This window comes from Equus quagga, chromosome 7 (genome assembly GCF_021613505.1).
Source record: "Equus quagga isolate Etosha38 chromosome 7, UCLA_HA_Equagga_1.0, whole genome shotgun sequence".
Classification (NCBI taxonomy): Eukaryota; Metazoa; Chordata; class Mammalia; order Perissodactyla; family Equidae; genus Equus; species Equus quagga.
Window position 1 is genome coordinate 100,739,647 of NC_060273.1, and position 20,611 is coordinate 100,760,257.

General features: G+C 41.8%; 1 protein-coding gene across 5 annotated transcripts in view; it reads left to right on the forward strand.

The window, feature by feature from the left end:
- MCC (MCC regulator of WNT signaling pathway) overlaps window positions 1-20,611 on the forward strand; it is a 411,658-nt gene that overhangs the window by 296,207 nt on the left and 94,840 nt on the right. For all 5 annotated transcript variants that reach the window (XM_046665743.1, XM_046665741.1, XM_046665742.1 and 2 more), the window contains 2 exons: window positions 3,918-4,031; window positions 13,961-14,103. In XM_046665743.1, coding sequence (XP_046521699.1) covers window positions 3,918-4,031; window positions 13,961-14,103 — 257 coding nt within the window. The remainder of the gene's footprint in view (window positions 1-3,917; window positions 4,032-13,960; window positions 14,104-20,611) is intronic.

Consider the following 20,611-nt stretch of genomic DNA (forward strand, 5'->3'; position numbering starts at 1 on the left):
TGAAAAGAAAAATGTGTTGGGGAAGAGACTAGCACAGATTCCAAACGTCATATGTTTTCTTTCCCTTTGGTTAGTGAAACATCTTTTAATGGTACTTCAGAGTTCATATGTGTGGACCTCTGACTCAAGTTAGAGGCCATTTCAGAAACCAAGATGTAAGTAAAGAGATTCCCCAAAATAGTATAAATGTAGTTCCCCTATTATAGATATTTGACAATTATGGTTGCTTTGGTAAATTTTCTTTCCAGGATTTAAACCCACTGTCACTCCTTTTAAAAATTACCCAGAAGGACCTCTATACTTCTTATTTTTTAATGCTTGCCTTGACACTACGTAGGTTCCTGCATAATTCTTGTAGCATTGTTCACAAAGTCTCTAGCTTTTTAATTTGCAGGGATATCACCAAGTCTGCCAGAACGTGGGGGTGAAACTTGAAAAGAAGGGAGGTCAAGGGGCTGGCCCGGTGGCATAGTGGTTAAGTTTGTGTGCTCTGCTTCAGTGGCCTGGGCTTCACGGCTTCGGATCCCAGACGTGGACCTACATACTGCTCATCAAGTCATGCTATGGAAGCATCTCACATACAAAATAGAGGAAGATTGCCACAGATGTTAGATTAGGGACAATCTTCCTCAAGCAAAAAGAGGAAGATTGGCAATAGATGTTAGCTCGGGGCCAGTCTTCCTCACCAAAGAAAAAAGAAGGGAGGTTGAGTCAGCTCTTGATTATTGATAAGGTGGGACAAGGAGAGCTGCTGAACTGAAATTCACAGGGAATGTCTACTCCTTGTAATGGGAACTTAACTCATCTCAGCTCAGCCTTCAGGTGGTGAGGGAGCGGTCTGCCAGCCCAATTCTAAACAACACATCTTGCAACTTGCGGGCAAATTTCTCTCCCCACTCCACCTCCCACCCTGTGTAGTTAGCTTCTGCTGAGTAATTGTCAGTAACATTAAGGAACATGTGGATATTCTACCTCATTTTTTAAGTTTTACCTTCTATCAGAAGAGCTGGTGGACAGAGGAAGAAGATGCAGCAAGGAAGGAAAATAACCCTTTACAGTTTTTATGCTATAGCCTACCTGTGCAGAAAACCCAATCATAACTCCTTTGTTTCTTTAATACAAAACTTTCTTTAAAAAAAAGAAAGAAAAAACAACTTATTAAACAAAAAGTATCCAAAAAAAAGTTTGGAACCACCCAGAGGCCGCTACTAAAATGTTAGAATGCTATCTTTCCAGGTTTTTTTCTGTTATATTTTCATTACTTTTATAATCAGAGGGAAACATTTTATGTAAAATTTTCATCCATGTAAAAAAACTGAAACACACTGTCACATACAACATCGTGTAGTGAGGAAAGGGCACAGGTGGCCTTGGTTCTGGTGCTGAGCTACCCATGGGACCTGGAGTAAGCAAGTTAGTCTCTGGGTTTCAGATCCTCACCTGCAGATGTGAAAGTGGGAGATGTCAAGTACAAAGGGCCCTTTCCTCGCTCAAACATCTGTGATTGTGACACATGAGACAGTCTGCAGAATTTATGTGGGATCACAGAGCTGGCGTCTAGTGCAGATGTTTCTTAATTTGGAGTTCATGGATAGATTCCAGAGTGTGTCATCACCATAATTAGGTGGAACACATACATAAATCCCAAATTTATAGTCTTCTCTAGGAGAAGGGTCCTTCACATTCATGAGATTCGTAAGGAATCTGTGACCCAAGGAAGGTTAAGAACAACTGGTCTATTCTCATTTTATAGATAAGCATCTTCCATCCAGGGAAGTAAAGGGACTTGCCCCAAATGCATATCCTGCAGATCTTCATGGCCATCTGGAGAGCTAGTAGGCCAGCAGGTGTTATCGGCTCCAAGCCCAGAGCTCTCCCCTTAGCAATGACCCATCCTGGACTCCCTCTGCCGTGCACTATGATGGAAATAACTATGCTGCGTGTCTCCCCATTGGGCCTAGTTCATGAAGTCAGTGTGGAGTATATAGCCTCCTCTGTCAGCTTTTCCCCCAACCCCTTCTGGCAGCCCTTTTCCCCAGAAGTAGGAGGGGAGATGTGTGAGAGAGGAAGCAAGTCTAGGCTCACACGGCTGGGATCCTTGTTTCCACTCCAATATTTCTTGAAGAACATTTCAGCACTACATGTATTTTATCCTTCTCGCCAGAGGGGAGGTGGTGAATGTTCCCCCAAGACTTGATGTAAGAGTATAACAGGCCACAGTGTCTGACACTGAAGGAAAATCCTCAGATTGACAGTTCAGAGATGGAGGGGGCAACCCAGCTGTCTAAGGCAGTGAATTTGTGTCCCTCTCCACCATACTAGAAGCAGAACAACCTCAAAAAGGTTGTACAATGGGACCACTGTGGTATTTGTGCTGAGAATTCATCACACAAAACCTTGTATCTGAAACTCAAAGTGACCTTTTCTGAGCAGCCCTAGCCCTACATGAGAAGGCAAATACCGCCAGATTGCTTGACATTTCCTTTTTTAAATTTCAAGCATTCTTGATTTTACTTCGTCTATTGATCTGTTGGTTTGCAGCCCCAATGCAATTAAGTGAAGTCACATTCATTGCTGTTACAGTCCAACATAAAAAACTGCTTTGAAACCCCAGTCCCTGCCCTTTATCTCCTTCTCCCTTACTCACCCCCTGTCCTCAAGCCTACCAGCCAACATGCAGTGTGGAGCGGCAGGTCCCAGAAAAGAGCATTTTTCTAACCCTGGAATTAAAATCTTCAAAGTTGAATGATGTTTCGTTGTACTGTGTCCATCTTTAAAGATCAGATTTATTTGCTCACTCCTAACTTTAAATCCCTCTCAGCAGAAGCTACAAAAAAAAAGAAACCTATAAAAAGGGAGGGTTGGTTCTGATTCTAATCACTCAGCCAAATGTAATGTGGAATTCAGCTAGGGTATTGTCTGAGCTCCACCTGGAATTCACATTGAAGACATGAGAATTAGTGACTCAGAGGGCAAAGGAGGCTGGAAGGTGGTGTTGCTCTGGGATCAGCGCATTGAACACATCTTAGAGTCCCATCCTTCCAACCAGAAATTGTGTATTTGGGTAGGTGTGCGTGTAGCTGAAGCTCAATGTTCAGAACTTGAAAGTTAAGCAGGTTGAGATCCCGGAAGTGTATGTTACCCCTTGTTAATCTGTTGAAGAACATTATTTCTAGCTGCAGTTAACCTGAGAGAGTTGAGAAAGATATCTGGATACCTTCCTGGTTTGTCTTTTCAGAGAATAATTTATCAGAGTTCTGGTTCTGTTCCTGCAAGATGACTTGTTAGCACAGAAGCAGCAGGTCAGTCTAGTCTGTCTGGGGACAATGAGGAAGGAAGAGCTGGCAAGAAAATAAATGGGCCAACTTTAAGAGGAGACTGCCTGAAAATATGAGCTTTCCTTTTTTTTTTTTTTTTTTTTTTTTGCTAATACTCAGTCCTTTGGTTTGTCTGAACACACGGCGATATGGGTGATTGAATTGCAAAAAATTGAATTGCCCTATTCAACTTTCTTATTTTCCAGAGGTAAAAGCTAATTCAGTTCTGCCTTTTCCTTGCTTCTTTGTTGAGAATCAGGCAGCCCCACACCAGCTCTTAATCTCATCCTTATTAGTAACTCAGTAGAAACCCTCAGAATGAGGAGCTTTGCTCTCTGTTCTGAGTGGCCCATCCACAATTAGGTCCTACTGCATTCATAACAGTTTTCTCCCTGTTACATTTAGGGTGACCATATAACCTAGCTTGCCTGAAGGCACCTGATTTATGTCCATTGTCTCCTGAGATTAATAGCATCTAAAGTGTCCCGTTTTGGATGATACATTTTTTATATGATTACACTAATTACAAGGAATGAAGGGAAGGAAATGAGTTTCTGCTGAAGGGTCTAACCTTGTGCTCCTTTCTTTCTGTCACCGCAGCTTCATTTGGCAGCCCTGGCATCACTCAAGGGAGATATAGTAGAGCTTAATAAACGTCTGCAGCAAACAGAACGGGAACGGGACCTTCTGGAAAAGAAATTGGCCAAGGCACAGGTAAAGGATCTGGAGATTTTTTAAAAACTTATTTATTTTAAGATAAAACATAGATGTAGAAATTCCCACAAAACAAATTACAGCTTAATGAGCAAACATTCTCATAACCACTGTCCACGTCAAGAAATAGAATTTGCCACTCATCCCAGAAGTCCCTCCTCATGTCCCATCCCAATGGCACTTTTCCCTTCCACCAAGTGACCACTACCATGAGTTTTATAGTTGTGTTTCCTGAAATGTTTGTTTACTGTTTGTCACCAAAGTGTGTATGTTCCTAGACAGTTGAGTTTAGTCCTGCCCATTTAAAAACTATGTGTTTCATTTGACTCTCTTAATCTCCAGGTTTTCCCTCCATTCCTTATTTGCTTTATAGTTAATCTGTTAAAAGCTGGCTATTTGACCGATAGAGTGTCCCAGAGTCTGGTTGTTGCTGATTGCACATTCATGGTGCAGTTCAACATGTTCCTCTGTCCCCTGTGTTTCCTGCAAAATGGCGGCTGGGTCCAGAGGCTCAGTCAGATGCATGTCCAGTCCCTTTGGTAAGACAGTAGAGGGTATCTGTTTTTTCACTGGGAGGCACATAGTGTCTGGTTGGTTCTCTTGTTATGATATTAGCATCTCTTGATACTCAGTGCCTCGGTACATTAATTCATTAGGATTTGTAAACTCATGGTATTTTCGTTCTGCCATTTCTTTCTCAGTTATTAATAGGAATGTTTTTATAGAGATATTTCCTATCATTTACTGTTTGTTGAAAAAGTGGTATAGTTCATCGAGGAAAAGCAGAATAAACTTCATTCTTTCCATTTAACATTTTTCAAGATAATTGATTCCCTATGATCCTCTGAAAATGCCCATTTTTTTAAGTATTATTATGAACTTATGGATTTAAATATGTTTGAGTTTCAATCCATTATAATTATTTTCTTTATGGAAGCTCCAATTATACTGTCTTTGACCAGTGAGAACCTCTTCAAGTTGGCTCCTGAGTCTTTTTGACATTTGCCTGGTGGTTATTCCAGGCTCATCTAGTGCATTTCTTGCCCTAAACCTGGAATTAACCATTCTCCAAGTGGCCCTGGTTTCTCTCAGCAGGAAATGGTATATCAAGACCACAATTTGCGTGCTAAGGATGTTTATTGCTTCTTGTTGGTTATTGTTTTTAGGCCTCTTTTATAGACAGAGCCAAGAAATTATTTCTTTACTTACTTAATTACCTACGTGTGTATGTATGCATTTTAAGATAAAAATACCTTAGGAGTGCATATTGATCCCTCCAATTCAAATTCAGACTATAGAGTGTTTTTACTTAGCTTCTTGTGTATTTTATCTGTATCTCTTTTCACATTGAGTGCTGGTTCTTAAGATTACAGAGGATGATAGGATATTTCATAGTTACTCATCTGCTTCGTCTATTATATACAGTCTCAGAATAATAACATTAATGCTACCATAAATATAGTTACTGAGAAGAATTTTTAAAAATTTTTCTTTTTTTGTATTATTCTGTCCTCATTCCCTCAACTTTTTGCTCTTGTACTGTATCCATATTGCCTGACCACACAGCCATTTCATCTTATGCTCTCTCCTTTTTATTCCTCCTTTTGTCTTCTACAGGTAACTATATATTTAATGTTTACCATATGGTCCTTATGTCAGTGTCCCTCCATTGACTGATTGATTGCCTTATTGATTGCTTGAAGCTTGTTTCCTCGTAGATTCCTCAGGCAGGACTCATGGGAATAATGTTCACCAAGTTCTTGCTTGTTAATAGACGTGTGTCTGTGCCCTTCATACTTGAATGGCATTTTTGCTGGATATAAAACCCTTGGCTCATTTTTTCTTTACTTAAATATATTTCTTTATTCTATTTTGGCCTAGAATATTATAGTTGATAATAATACAACTTTCTTTCCCTCAGAAGACACTTACTCTAGATATCCATAACGTTTTTCTTTCTTTCTTTTTTTTAAAACAATTTCACTAGAATAACTCTTAGTCATTTTGGTTTGATATTCTCAGGTTTGCTGTGTATCCTTTTAATTAAATTCCTAAATCTTTTTTTTTAATTTCAGGGAAGTTTTTTAAAATCATAAGTGTTATATTAGTTTTGTTCCCTTGCTTTGATTTTCTTCTTCAAGGATGGTTAGTGTTTGTATGTTAGATCTTCTTTGCCAGTCTTCAGTATCTGTTGCTATCTCAACTCCTTTATATCTCTCCCTTGTTACTCTGGCTTTCCTGTTCTCCATCTTCTGTTTCTCTTAGGGCTTTATATGTTGTATTTAGTCCCGCTTCTATGCCTTCTAGTTTAGTATTCATTTCTGAAATGCATTTTTATTTTATTTCTAATTCTTTTCTGTGTTCTGTCACCTCACTTCTGAGTCTTTCTAATTCTGAATTATGTTCTTTCATGTCTTATGTCATTTTACTTCCTTAAGATCTTTTGCCTTATTTTCAAAGAGTAGGCTATTTTGGGGGGCTTTTCTCTTTTTTTTTTTTTTCTGGTCTATTGTGTAACGAGCTTTCATAGTTTATAGGGATATTATTCTGCTCCTTTTTTCTTCTTTCTTTCGTATGGAATTTGACCTCAGTACTTATTTGTTTTTCATTTGTGTATGAAAATAGTTTCTTTGAATTCTTAGGAGGCAGAGTTTTAGATGGTTTTTTACGTTCATAGAGCTTACTCTTGTGTTGTTTTCAGGTGGTCAAAAAATATGACAGCCTGCTTTCCCCCACTTCCTGGCTCTGTTCCCCTCCCCTACTTCTATCTGGATCTATTCTTTATCTCTATGAGCCCCATCGTGTTCAATTTTGATCCTACTCCCAGCAGTTTCTCCTCCTGCGTTTTATGCCTTGGTGATTCATGTTTGAGACTTTACCAGATTGTGGAAGAGCAAGTTCATGTGTAAATTTATGCTGAGTGGCTTTAGTAAGTTTTACCAGCTCTCTAAATATTACAGAGCTATGGTTAAACTAAAATGTAAAATGTAACTGGTGGTTGTGTTCATCATAGATAATCAAAAAGAGATTCAACATCTGTTGAGTTATTATTAATGGTGACACTGGAACTAGCTGAATAAAAGAAGATTCATTACTATGGTCATAAGATCAACCTGTAAGTAGTGTTTTGAGAATAGTGATAGGAAGGGAAGAGCTGATCAGTGGAGCCCAATATCAATATGATGGGAAGACAAAGTATTTCTCTATTAGTTTTCTATTTGTTACATGGTTTTCTATGTAACAAATTGCCACAAACTTTCTGGCTTAAAACAACACACATTTGTTATCTCAGTTTCTGTGCAACAGGAGCCCAAGCATGGCTTAGCTGGGTCCTCTGCAAGTGTCCAGTCAAGGTATTGGCCAGAGCTGAATGCTCATCTGGAGGCTCAAGTAGGGAAGAACCCACTTACAAGCTCACTGAAGTCTTGGCGGAATTTATTTCCTTGTGTTTGTAGGACTCATGGCAGCTGGCCTCCTTGAAGCCAGCAATGAAGAGATTCTAGAATAAGTCTGCTGATAAGACAGAGTCTTATATAATGTAATGTAATTATGGGAGTGACATCCCATCACCTTTGCCACATTGTACTGCATAGAAGCCAGTCACAGGTCCCACCCAGACTCAGTAAGAGTGTATCACACAAAGGCTGTATCGTACAAGAGACAGTGTCACACAAGGAGACACAGGGATCACAGGGGCACCTTAGAATGTGTCCATCACAGCTTCCTGGGGGATTTGATTAATAACACCACCATTAGCTTATACCAATAGTGACAATCACATTTCTTTAGCTCTGTTTTGTGCCAGGCAGTATGCCAAACATTCCACACGCTTTATCTTACCGCGTCTCATAAAGACCGCTGATGTAGGTCTTCCCCATTTTACAAATGGGGAGATTGAGGCCTAGGGATTTCAATATCTTGCCCAAGATTATGTAGCTAGAAAGTATAGGAGACAGAATTTGAATCCAGGTTCATGGAAATTCATAGCTGTATTGTCTGTTAAGTGGTATTGTTATCCTGTATTATCTGTTAAGCTGCCTGGGCTCCCCTTAGCATCCAGAGAGGATCTGGAAGGGAGTGGGGGCGTGGGACACACGTTAGTTTGGTTTAAACATTCCTACCCTCCCAAATGAAACAGGTGTATAGACAAACGCATGCATTTGCACCAACATTCAATGGCCTCGTGGGGAACAGCCTTGTGGGGAACCGGCAAAGATTGTGTATAGTACTGATTTGATGTTTCCAGCATGTTTGCTATTAGTCCCGACAATTATTTTAAATTAACGTACTGCATTTTTAACTCCTGCAGAAGGAGATATTTCAAACAAGTTTATGAGCCCCTTTGAAATCAGTCGGTAGTAATATGGAACTCTTTCTATTTCTAAGCCCTCTATCTTTGGAAAACAAGCCTCTTGAATTTTGTACCTCTTAGCTTTTAGGAAGAAAACATACACAGTTTTCATTAAATGTAATGGAGAGAGTGTTTTCTCTTTCTCTTGTTTTATGAGACATTTGAGGATGTAGTTAGGATACATTCTCTGTTAGGATCCCCTCCCCCTCATTCCTTTTCCGTTTGTTTTTCCTTTTCTTCCATGGTAAACTGCTCTAGCTGTTTTGCTCCTCAGTGGCATTTCCATTTGTACTTGGCCTCTTTGTTTAATTGGCTCGGTTCCCCCCCACCTTCTCCTTAGGGGAATCTGAGCAACAACTTAGAATGAGGATGGAAATACCCTGAGTAGTATTACTTGCGAGGAATTCAATGTGATCCTGAGAAAGTAACAGTTCTTCTTAGCATATTTTAAAAGGGAGTGGTACTGAGCCCCTTCGAATGGAGTCCATAATGCTCTTAGGTTTGACAGCTGAGACTAATGTGATGATTAGAGATCAGTGGCCTCTGTGGAGTAAGATAAAACCCAGGGAAGAACATTAACAAAACCATAAAGCTCCTTAGCATCTCCACGTTGCACAGGGTTTTCCCAACAAGGGCTCAGGTTCTCAGGCCAGTCTGGCTCAAGGCTGACTCATGCCTTGATCCCAGGATTGCACCAATAGCAGAGATGAACCTAAAGAGTTTTATTCCTGGTGGTTGTAATGATGATGTTGCTTGTTTTTATTAAACATTTTTGCATATAGGCACTTTCAAGAATTTACGTGGCTAAACACAAGTATTTATATAGATTGTAAATTTGCCTCATCCTCACGATAGGACAGCTGAAACCTAGAGAAAAAGCTCAGGCTGTGTATCAAGTGCCAGATGAAATTCAGGAAACACAAAATTTCATCATATTCAATCCCAATCTTTTTTTCTTTGCCTTTCAAATTGAAGGTCTGTAGTTGCAGGGGAAATCCAGGCTCCTAATGATACTGATCTCCAGAAATTCATGGCAGGCAAGATGAGGCAAACCACAGACTTTCTGGCTTTGCTGTACTGTAGGATCAGTCAAAAATTGAATATAGGCTGGGAAGAGGGAGAACCCTGGATACAATTCCCTGTAATAATAGAAAGATTAAAAAAAAAGCAGTAGCGTGTTGTTTGAGACCATTTTTTCTTTTGTTCAGCTGAAATTGTATGGGGTATTTCTGTGCAGTAAGGAGAAGAAAATAAATCCCTCGCTTGTAAGTTTTTCTAGAAGCCGCCATTGCTCCCTATTAAGAAAGTCGTGGCTGAATAATTGACTTTGGCAGCTAAAGTGAACATGTGAGAGCTGGAGGGACTTAGAATTCCCTGTTTTATGCCCCTTGTGTCTACTTTTCTATTTCGGTGCTCCCCGGGGGATGGAAGGAGAGCGCTGTCTGGGCTTCCTACCTCTCACTTGGTATTGGGAGGCATAGTATTTATGTTTCCGGGAGTTCACTGGAGGTGATTCAGGGTAGGAGACTAAGGCAAATGGTAAAGAGGAGATCCGCCCACAGGTCAGGGAGCTGGGAGAGGGTAGAGGGGAGAAGATTGTGGCTGTAACAGCTTCAACCCCTTGATGGCGTCAACAGGAACCAGAGGGTTTTTCAGAGGATTCTGCTTGTTACCTGGGTTACATTAAATAAATAGGTCACTTTTATATTTAGTTTGTTTTCATCTATAAAATGGTTGGATCATCAGGATATTCAGGTTAAAACAAATAACCCCAAATTTTCAGTGGCTTAAAATATCAAAAGTTTATTTCTTGCTTCTTGCTAGGAGCTCACTGGGGCTGGCTGGAGACTCTGCTGCATTGTCCTCACCCAACTTCCCAAGCTGGTAGGCCTCTACCATCTGTAACGTGGCCATGGCCTGGGGAAGGGAATGTGGCAAATCCTGCAGGAACTCTTAAAGGCTTGTAGGCAAAAATGGTGTGTGTTCACTCTTATCTCATTGGCCAAAACAAGTCACATGGCCATATCTCACCGTATGGGTGGAGGTGAACCACAGTCTTGGTGAACACCCCTATTGACTACCACAGGGATGCTGCTATTTATGTCATGTATGCCCAACATGGTGGACCTGGCAGAGCCCCACATACATAAGAAAATACTGGAGAGAAATAAACACCGTTTGAAAAAAGATTGTGTTAATGGCTTACAAAAAATAGATGTCTTTTTATCATTTTTAAAAAATGTAACATACTTAATTGTAACTTAAAAATTGAAAAATTTGTGCAAATGTTAAGTAGTAGTCGTTGAAGTAATACTCCTTTCTCCTGTTTGGTTGTCGTTGTCATGTCACCTTCTTGAATGAGGCTTTACTGGGATACCTGCCTGTAGGTGACTCTTCTATGGAGATGCAATATCGAGCTGATCTAGGCTGTGTCCTTCTGAAACAGAATACCCCAAATCACACCTCTCCCCAGGTTAAAAATGCTCTCATGAGTCATGGAGACTCGGGGTGGAGAGAGGCATGGGTCAGTATGATCCTGGAGTGTGGTTGGTGATCAACCTGGGCCTCCCTTTACAGGCTGGTCCTGCCTGCATGGGAGGTCACCAGGGCAGGAAGGCCCCAGTCATGCACAGGATGCCTTTGTGTGTCCTGGGTGCCACCTACTTATCTCCCACTTTCCCTGCACCAAAGAGCCACATTCCCGGGGTGAGTCTGGTGCAGTTTAATGGAAGCTGTTGAATAAGGATGTTTTGTTGGGTTCTGGTAGCTCCTACAGGTGATGGCTTGTTTCCTCCTGCATCATTGCTCTTATGGGGGTTGCTCTGCTTTTCCTTGCACCACAACTTGGAAAACTTGGGGAATTTTTCACTCATTTTGGAGGTCAGTGCTTCAGCATGTCTTTGGCTGGGTACAGTGAGCGTGTAGAGGACGAGTGAAGTGTGTTTCATCAGATAACTCAAGGGGATGTTGAGTTGTACACTTGAACCTCAAGCAATGTCTTCTCAGCCATTCATTCATCTAGAAGCTGAGAGTTTTGAAAATTATTTTTTAGCATTCTCTTTTCACTAGGGAAAGAATCTCCAGGGTACTATTCTGCGATCTCTTCTTTTCCCCACTCCCCACTTCTGTCCCTGTTTCTTATTTTTCACCTGGAAGAAGTCTACCTGGAGGCTGTGACCACAGTTCCCTTCAAAGTAGGTGTCATAGTGACCCCCACCAGCATGGCACCTAGCAAAGTATCTTAGACATTATGGGAAATCAAGACATACCAATTATTTTTAGAGGAAGTATTAAATTATAGAGGCTTTCCAGCATTTGTGTGTGTGTGTGTGAGGAAGATTGTCGCTGAGCTAACATCTGTGTCCATCTTCCTCTATTTTGTATGTGGGATGCCACCATAGCATGGCTTGATAAACAGTGTGTAGGTCTGCATCTGGAATCCGAACCTGTGAACCCCAGGCCGCTGAAGCAGAGTGTGCAAACTTAACCACTACACCACTGGGCTGGCCCCTCCACCATTTTTATAAAAACATACTTATGGAAAAATTTAGGAATGTAAACCAAGTGTCTTTGCCTTCAGCTAAGAAGTTTTTTCCTCCAGTATATTCTTGTTGCTACTCCCAAATGAACCCCTAAGTTCCAAATATACATTATGAGTCTCTTTAAGCTATAAGCACTGTTCCGTCTGATTGAATGATGAGGCTTCCTGTTGTCTCTTGTTCATACCCATACCCTCCAGGCAGGCTTTCCAGTTAGCGGCAGGAGCGAAGATGTTACAATACCAGCTCTCACGCTGTCATTATCCAGGCATCACCCATCTGATCTTGCTGCAACCTGGGCACCCCTACAGAATCTTAGCTTTCAGGCAGCACACAACAGTCAACAGGGATGCACAGAGTTCTCTTGGTTGTCAATTGATTGCCTGCCTTTTTCTGGTATTAACACTTGCACATCTTCATTTTTAGTGGATTTTGCAGTTTCTCGTCTGCCTTGCTAGTAGTAGTGGCCTGTTGACCTGTAAAGATGTGATGTTCACTTGTCCTTCATCCTTGCCTCTGGTTCCACTGACTTCCTGTGTATTTGACCTTGAGTGGAGGTTATTTGATGTTCCAGGTTGTCACTAAGAACAGAAGTTCACATCACCATTTCTCATAAAGGTCTTGATACAGCTTCCACAATCTCCTTGCCTCCAATCTTGTTTCTGGAACTCCGAGCAGCCCCCAGGAAGTTACCACATTAATACTAATCAAGCTATTGTTCATAGGTGTGGTCCCTGCTGTGATTTATACCAATGTATTTATTAGACTCATTTGCTGAATACTTCTGTTTCAGTATGAGTTGAGCTTAGTGTAGGATTCTGCTTGTCTTTGAAGGTTTTTTGTCCCTGCCCAGTAACTTCAGGGTTACATCATTGGAAGCCTAGCAGATTTAGGGAGGGAGGAGTTTTGCCCTTGCCCGCCTGCCACCAGCCCTGAAAGTGCAAAGCTGGCAAGTACATATGGGTCTTGGCATTAGGCAAACCTTGCTGGAAATGAAATTAAAATTCCTCTGCTGGACAGGAAATTAATCAGGGCTGAATGTAGTAGACAGGGACAGAAGCTGGACTCCTTGTTCCTTTGCTGACGAGTGTTTTATTATTATGTAAATGAGATTAAATGCACGGTGACTAGGGTAGGGGTTGAAGAGGGAGAGAAGTGAACGAGATGAACAGGTTCCTTAGAATTTAAACTGTGATTACAAAATGCTTTTATAGCCTCTGCTGCCTCTTAGTCCATCAAATGTTGAGCAAGGGAAGCTCCTCAGGTTCTTTTGTCCACTGTTTCTGCAAAGCAGCCTTCTTGACAGTGTGATACATTACGATTTATTCATTTCCTAACACTTCCAGATACCCACAGTGAACCAGGCCGTAGGCCAGATGCAGGGCTCAGTCGTGGAAAGACCTAGTTCCTGCCTTCCCAGAGTTTATAGTCTGGTAGGAAAGGATGTGGGGAAGCATTAAGTCTGCTGATAACCAGCCCGTTAAGAAATGGTGTCATGCCACTTAGGAGTATTTGGTTGAAAAGTGGCTGAAACATATCCCAGATAACTTCAGCAAAAGAGGAATGAATTGGTAAAAGGAAAATTGAACAACCATAAAGGAACTTGACAAGGAAGCTCTAGGGATCGAGGGAGCAGGAACTAGAGGACAGTCCCTTCAGGACCCTCAGCTGAGTGAACTGACTCCGTGCAACCTTAGGCCCAGTCACTAAACAAGGTAAGTGACAGATCCAGCTGGGGCCACTTGCCCACTTCTTGGCTCAGGAAAAGCAAGGACTTAGATAGTGCCACAAAGATTGTGTGCAACAGCAGAGGGGCCTTTTCCTAAAGAGAGAATGAGGGAAAGACTCAGATGTCCACAAAGGCATTGTAAAATTTAGCTGTTGATGTGTCTTCTGGGATTCCTGGCCAATGAGCAGACGTGTTAATTTTGGGCATACTCAGTGTTGAGGCGGTGATAGTTTGAGGCCATAAAACTTAGAATCGCTTGCCTGTAGGTGCACCAACTCATTGTCACTTCTGTCTTGTCTCTTGATCCCAGTGTGAGCAGTCCCACCTCATGAGAGAGCATGAGGATGTCCAGGAGCGAACGACGCTTCGGTACGAGGAGCGCATCACAGAACTCCACAGCATCATTGCTGAGCTCAATAAGAAGATAGACCGTTTGCAAGGCACCACTATCAGGTAGTAGACTCCAAGTTGCGGCTTCCTCTCTGCCCCCTTGGGCTGTAACCTGGGGCTTGGAGTTGAACTCACCCCTGGGAATTATCTTGATGTTTTATTTGTAACTAAAATATTTACAGCTGATAAGTACTTTCTCTTTATTTTGTTAACCATTCACTTTTCCCTCCATTATTGTGTTCTGATGTTGATCCTCATAACTCTGGAAGGTAGAAAGGGTGGACGTCACAATCCTCAGTTTATTGGTAAGGGTCTGGAATCAGAAGTTGAGTGAGATGCTTTATTAATAAGTTCTAAATGGAGCCCCTTCTGTCTCAGAGACCAGCATCCCTACCACCTCTTTTACTTACCAGGTCTGCTCTAGACATGTAAACCCTGTGCCTCCCTTGGAGACTGAGCGATTTATGAATGTGGCTTATAACTAAACATTACATATGCCTCAAGATAATCTAATCATATTTTGAGTTCACCTCAAGTGGATTTACCAACATTGACATAACCTCTTGCATCCTCTTCAGGTAGGGGGCTCTTACATACTCTTCATCATTTTATTGGTGAAAAAGCCAGGGCTTAAAAATATTAAATGACTACTTTGAAGTTACACTCAGCAGAGGGTAGAGGTGGAGTTAAAATCCACAATGTCTCTGGCTTGACTTAATTTTCTTTCCATAATCGTGACTGTTGGGGATCCTGCCTTCCTTGCTTGTCATCAGTTGGCCCCCCAGTCTCCGCACACAGCACTTAGTTGATGTGTCTGCCCTGCTGTTGAGAGTGGGGTTTGCTTTAAGTGACTTACTGAGCCAAGGATGACAACTTTTATCTTCCTGCTTGTGCTCAGGGAACAGCCTTGAGGAAAGCAAATGGTTGGCACCTACCTTCATGGAGAAAGAGTGCTTTGTCCACTGAATGTTTGTACGAGCCACAATTCAAACAGTTTTAGAGGCAGCTACTTTAAATTCTCCCTGGAGAAGTGCTGGGTTAGAAGAACTTTCATTGCGTTTTGTTCCAACTCTGAGCGCCACAGTAATGACAGGGCTCCTTGATGGGAGTGCTGATGGGCCCCTGTTTTCTGGGCAAGATCGTGGAAAATTTTGCACTGAACTGGAGCCACACAATAAATTTCATATTCCAATTTAGAACCTCAAGGCTTTTAAATTGTATCCTGGTCTTCAGAATGATTGTAGGTTAGAAATGCATGAGCAGAGAAGAATTTTCAGCCCAAAGAAATGGTTATAGCAGATTTAAAGGAGGCTGACAGAGTACATTGGCAGCTTTATAATTTGCATTAAAACATGTTACACTTTTAAACACTTGAGAAGGTGAAGGCAAATGGGCTCAGTGAGTTGTGAACAAAATGCATCACACATCACCTGGAAAACTCAATTTCAGGATGATGAAATTGAATATAATGGCCAAACTGCCTCGTGTTAACATATAGTGAACTTCTTGACCATCAACATTTATTGGTGCCTTTTATTTAAAGGAAGATTGCATCTGTGCATATGTCACATTAAATACTGCCAATTTTCATTATATAAATGAGCTGGCCCCTCCTTGAGGGGACTCCCGGGAAGGCTGGAAGACATGCAGACACGTGGGCCAGTAAGACAAGGCTCTTCTTGTCCTCTGAGCTCCAGTGGCTGAGATATGTCCCCAGCCCCCAGCACTCCAGGAAATTGGTTTGCCCTCAGGTCCTGAGATGCTGTCACAGACACAGGGCAGTAGGAGCCAGATGCCTTGGATGAACTCTAAGTGCCCTAGCATATCTAGGGTCTAGAGAATTGATTGTCATACTAGTCAGGTATGATCCTAGAACCTTATAGACCTACTTGTCACTTCAATCTGGGCCTGAGTTAGGGATTTATTGGAAAAGATGAAAAATCATGGAATAGTTTATATAAGCTATGGTATATCTACACTTAAGCAATACTGAATTGCTTAAGGAAAGAAAATGACAATCTCATAGTTTTAAATTTTTTTATCTCAGATCACAATCAGAGAACCCAGAGACCTTCTGTGACTGTCCTAGAAGACTCTGCCATCTCTTATAGCCACAGGGCTAGTGTAGCCAAGAATCAGACAGTGCAGGTTGCTGAATTCCAATGTAAGTTGAATTCACAGCCACATTAGATCTCTTAGGTGAAGATCAGGCTTTATAGGAAGAATTGATAGGTGAGAATTTGAATGGAGACATTTGGGTAGACTCAAATGAATCAGAATACCTAGAGCCTGCAAACTCCGTTGAGCTCCTTGCTTGGAGAATATCTGTAGCAATCTGATCCCAGGTAGGGGTGCCAGATATATTCATGCCCCACTACAATTCCATTCTCTTTATCTTTTAGGCCTAAAAGTGGTCAATTTCCATCATGCCCCAGGGGGATAAGTAGAAAATCCTACCTGGAAAGAGAAAGTTAAAATATGAAAAGATTTAAGATTTTGTTCATTTATATTCAGAAAAACCTGGGGGGGATATGTGTGGGATTAGCACGTAAAGCTTCTAGACCAGGTATGACTGTTCCTATCAGAGATTCTGGATTCAGTATGTTAGTTCCAGCAGTGTGATTAACTGAAAACTAGACTCAACTGAGGATTACATAAATAATGTTGAAATGCCAGAACTTCCATAGTATAATGTAGGAGTCCAGAGGCCAGGGGAGTCAGGAATGTTGGGTGGGAGATGACATCATTAAAAGGGGGTCTTTGATGCCACTTAACTACTGCAGTCAACATGGGTGTGTTTACTGCATTGGTGAACAAGGCTATAGTAGTAATCAAAGCAAAAAAGTTTGACCTGTAGAGGTTTTTGATAGTGGCTAACGGATCATGGGGTCTCTAGGATCAATGTAAATGGGCAGCCTACATAAGTTTTACTTGATCTGTATAGTCGAAAAAATTCCCGTCTGGTGAACAGAGACTTGACTTGCCATTGCAAGGGAGAATCATAGCCTGTTACCAATTCCCTCACCTGACCCAGTTTACAGACCCAGAGCCCCTTAGATGAAGGGGAAGATGTATACAACCTTGCCACAAGAGGGTACAGTTAATCTTCTTTCTACCCATTCCAAAGAGAATCACAGCCACGTATAAGGGAGACTGTGCAGTGGGAAGAAGAGATAACCACATTCTGGGGTGATTATTGGCTCTAAGCTGATATTAGCCCCTGGAGATCCAAAATACCTGTGGTCTACCAGTCAGGGTGGGGATTTATGAAGGTATATTAGTCAGCCCAGGCTGCTATAGCAAAGTACTATAGACTGGTGGCTTAAACAACAGGAGTTTATTTCTCACGGTTCTGGAGTCTGGGAAGTTCAAGATCAAGGTGCCAGACAATTCAGTTCCCAAGTGAGGGCTCTTTTCCTAGCTTGCAGAAGGCTGCCCTCTCACCGTGTCCTCATATGGCAGGGAGAGAGAGAAGAAGCAAGCTCTCTGGTGTCTTTTCTTATAAGAGCACTAATCCTATTGTGAGGGCCCCACCCTCATGACCTCATCAAACTTAATTATCCCCCAAAGGTCCCATCTCCAAATACCATCGTGTTGGAGGTTAGGACTGCAACATATGAATTGGGAGGGCAAAGGTGATACAATTCAGTCCATGGTAGAAGGTGAGGTAACAAGTGGCATTGTGATCTGAATCCATCCCATAAACCTAGTCTACCATAGTGCACCATCTGGGTGGTAACATTTTTTCAGTGCCTTGGAGATGCTCCCAACCAGCAACAGTATCTGATGCTGCTTTTTTTGGGTCCAGGGACCAAGAGGTAGAAGTAGGAGTGGATCCTCTCATTCATACACCTAAAACCTCACTTTAAAAAAGTGTTGCTTCTCAACCTTGCAACTTTGACCTCGGCCAGTTTAGAAGTCTTAGTTCCCAAGGGAACTATGCGTCCACCAGAGAATACAACGATTCCGTTGATCGCCACCTGGCCTTGGAGCACCTCATGCCACTGAACAAAAAAGCAGTGAAGAGAGTTACTGCACTGGCTGGAGGATTATTGCTATACCGTGTGGCAAGGAGGGCTGTGTCTGGAACTCATGTGGTTCTCTAGGAAACCTCCTAGAAATTGCCCAGTGGTGAACATTGATAAACTAGAACAACCCATCCAGGTCAGACCACCTAGGGCGCGGCCCCTCAGGAATAAAGATTTCAGATTACTTCACTGGGTAAAGAACTCTAACCACCTTAGATGCTGGCCAAACACAAAGGAATTAAGGATTTCCTAGTGGAAGAAGGAAGTTATAAATATCAACTATAGCCTTATGACCAGTTGCAAAAAGGATGGCTAGGCTGTGCATATTTTCTTGCTTGTTATGTATATAGGCAATTTCCTTTTTATCCTTTTATTTTCTCCTATTATAGAAAGTGAGTTGGTATTGGTGAAACTTGTCATTTAATAGTTAGGTTACATGATATCTAGGTGGTTTTGCCATTGAACTAGAAGAGGAGTGATCACATAACAGTGGATACAATAACTGATGGGACTTTGCGTCTCCCATTTTGGTGAGAAGGTGAGTCCATTTACATTTGAATGAGGGATAGTTACAGAAGCTATTGCAATTTGGAAATTTAAGTGTGTGTAAGATTGTGTATGGTTGTTGAGTAGCCAAAGAGGGTAGACTATGATGGATGTTGTCTGGCACCTGGTACCATTCCCATCCCTTCTTTCTACTCTCCCCAGAATCAAAGAAGTTGGCCCCAGGGGACTACTTCCCAGACTCCCTTAATAGCTGGGTTCTGGATACAGTTTTGGTTCTGCCAATGAGATGCATTCTCATGGTTTTGGAAGGCAGAAGGGAGGTGGGAGCCATTGTCACTCAGGCCATGCTAATGGTAGCTCACATACAGGCTTTGGTGCCCATGACATCCTGCATTGACTAGCCAGACCCTGGAGCTGTGTGCAGGTGTGAAGACAGCAGCAATTTCCTGATCTTTGAGGGACCCACAGCTGTGGTGGCAAATCCGACAGCTCCTGGTGGTCTCCTCCCACCCTTCTCTTCTCCAGTCCTTCCAACAGTTTTGCAAGCACATAACTGCCTAAATTAAACCCTTTCTACTTGAACCATCCAGTGTAGTTTGTTTTCCTAACTAAACCTTGCCTAATGCATCCTAAATCTCATCTCCTAGGAATAAACACTGAACATTTTGTATATATGGCCTTCTAAAAAATTTTATTCATGAATATTTTAAACAAATTGGATCATATAGCAAAGACTGTTTTGTAATATGTGTTTTTTCACTTAACTGTATGTTATGAGTGGCTTTTCTTAATGCTTATCTGACTTGGGGAGATTATATAATGGGATGGAGAAAATGGAAAAATACATCAGTAGCTCACCAAGGGAAAAAAAGACATCTAAGCAAATTAAACGAGATCTTTTGTTTCCCAAGGAGGGTATTTTCTTTTCCCAAAAGCTACTCTCATAACATCAACCTTTCACTGCCAACTCTCATGAGTAGTCCATGTTTTCTGCTTCGTTTCCTGTCTGCTTGTTGGCCCACTGCTGTCTGGCTTCTAACCCCAACAGTTTGCCAAAATTCCTTTTGCTGTGGACTGAATTGTGTCTCCCCAAATTCATATGTTGAAGCCCTAACCCTCAATGGGATACTATTTGGAGATGGGCTTTTGGGAAGTAATTAGGGTTAGTGGAGATGATGAGGATGGGAGAGCTCACTCACTCGCACACTCACTCTCTCCTTGCCATGGGAGGATGCAGTAAGGAGGCAACCATCTGTAAGCCAGGAAGAGAGCCCTTACCAGAAACTGACCATGCTGGCACCTTGATTTTGGACTTCTAAGCAAAGCCTAGAACTAGGAGAACATAAATTCCTATTGTTTAAGTTAACCAGTCTACGGTATTTCGTTTTAGCAGCCTGAGCTAAGATACTGTTTTGAAAATCACTAATAATTTCTGAAAAATCTAGTGATCTTTCCTTGTTACTGGTGCTTTTCTGCAGGATTTGACACTAAATCCTCCTTCCTTCCTGATGTGCTGGGATTCTAGATCTTTTCTTCTGTTCCTAAGATCCATCCTCAGCCTTGGCTCTTACCCTGGGCGCTCTCTCCTACACCTTTCACCTTGAATGGCTGCAGCGCTAAAGCACTGACTCGTCCTATGTGTGTCACCCCTACATTGGCACTTAGCCCTTCTGCTTCCTTGCCTGCAAAATGTTCCTCACTTAGCAGCTGAGATAATATCCAAAGTCTCTGTCTTCTCTAACATAATCCCATCTCTAAGATCTCATGCCAGCACAGTGAGCCTGACCTTTCGGCCCATGCTTCAACCTGTGTGATGCATCTGTCCGTCCATCTTCATGTTGCTATATTCTAAAACACAATGTAACCAAAACCTCTTTATCTCCCAGCAAAACATGTAGTTTTGATTAATTTCTGGCCTAAAAAGTAAAATATGATGAAATAAAAGTAAAACTCAAAGATATGGTAGCTTTCTTTCTCCCTGTCTTCTTGTGTGGTATATATTAAACCCTTGTTCACTATTTAGAAGTCCTTGAATA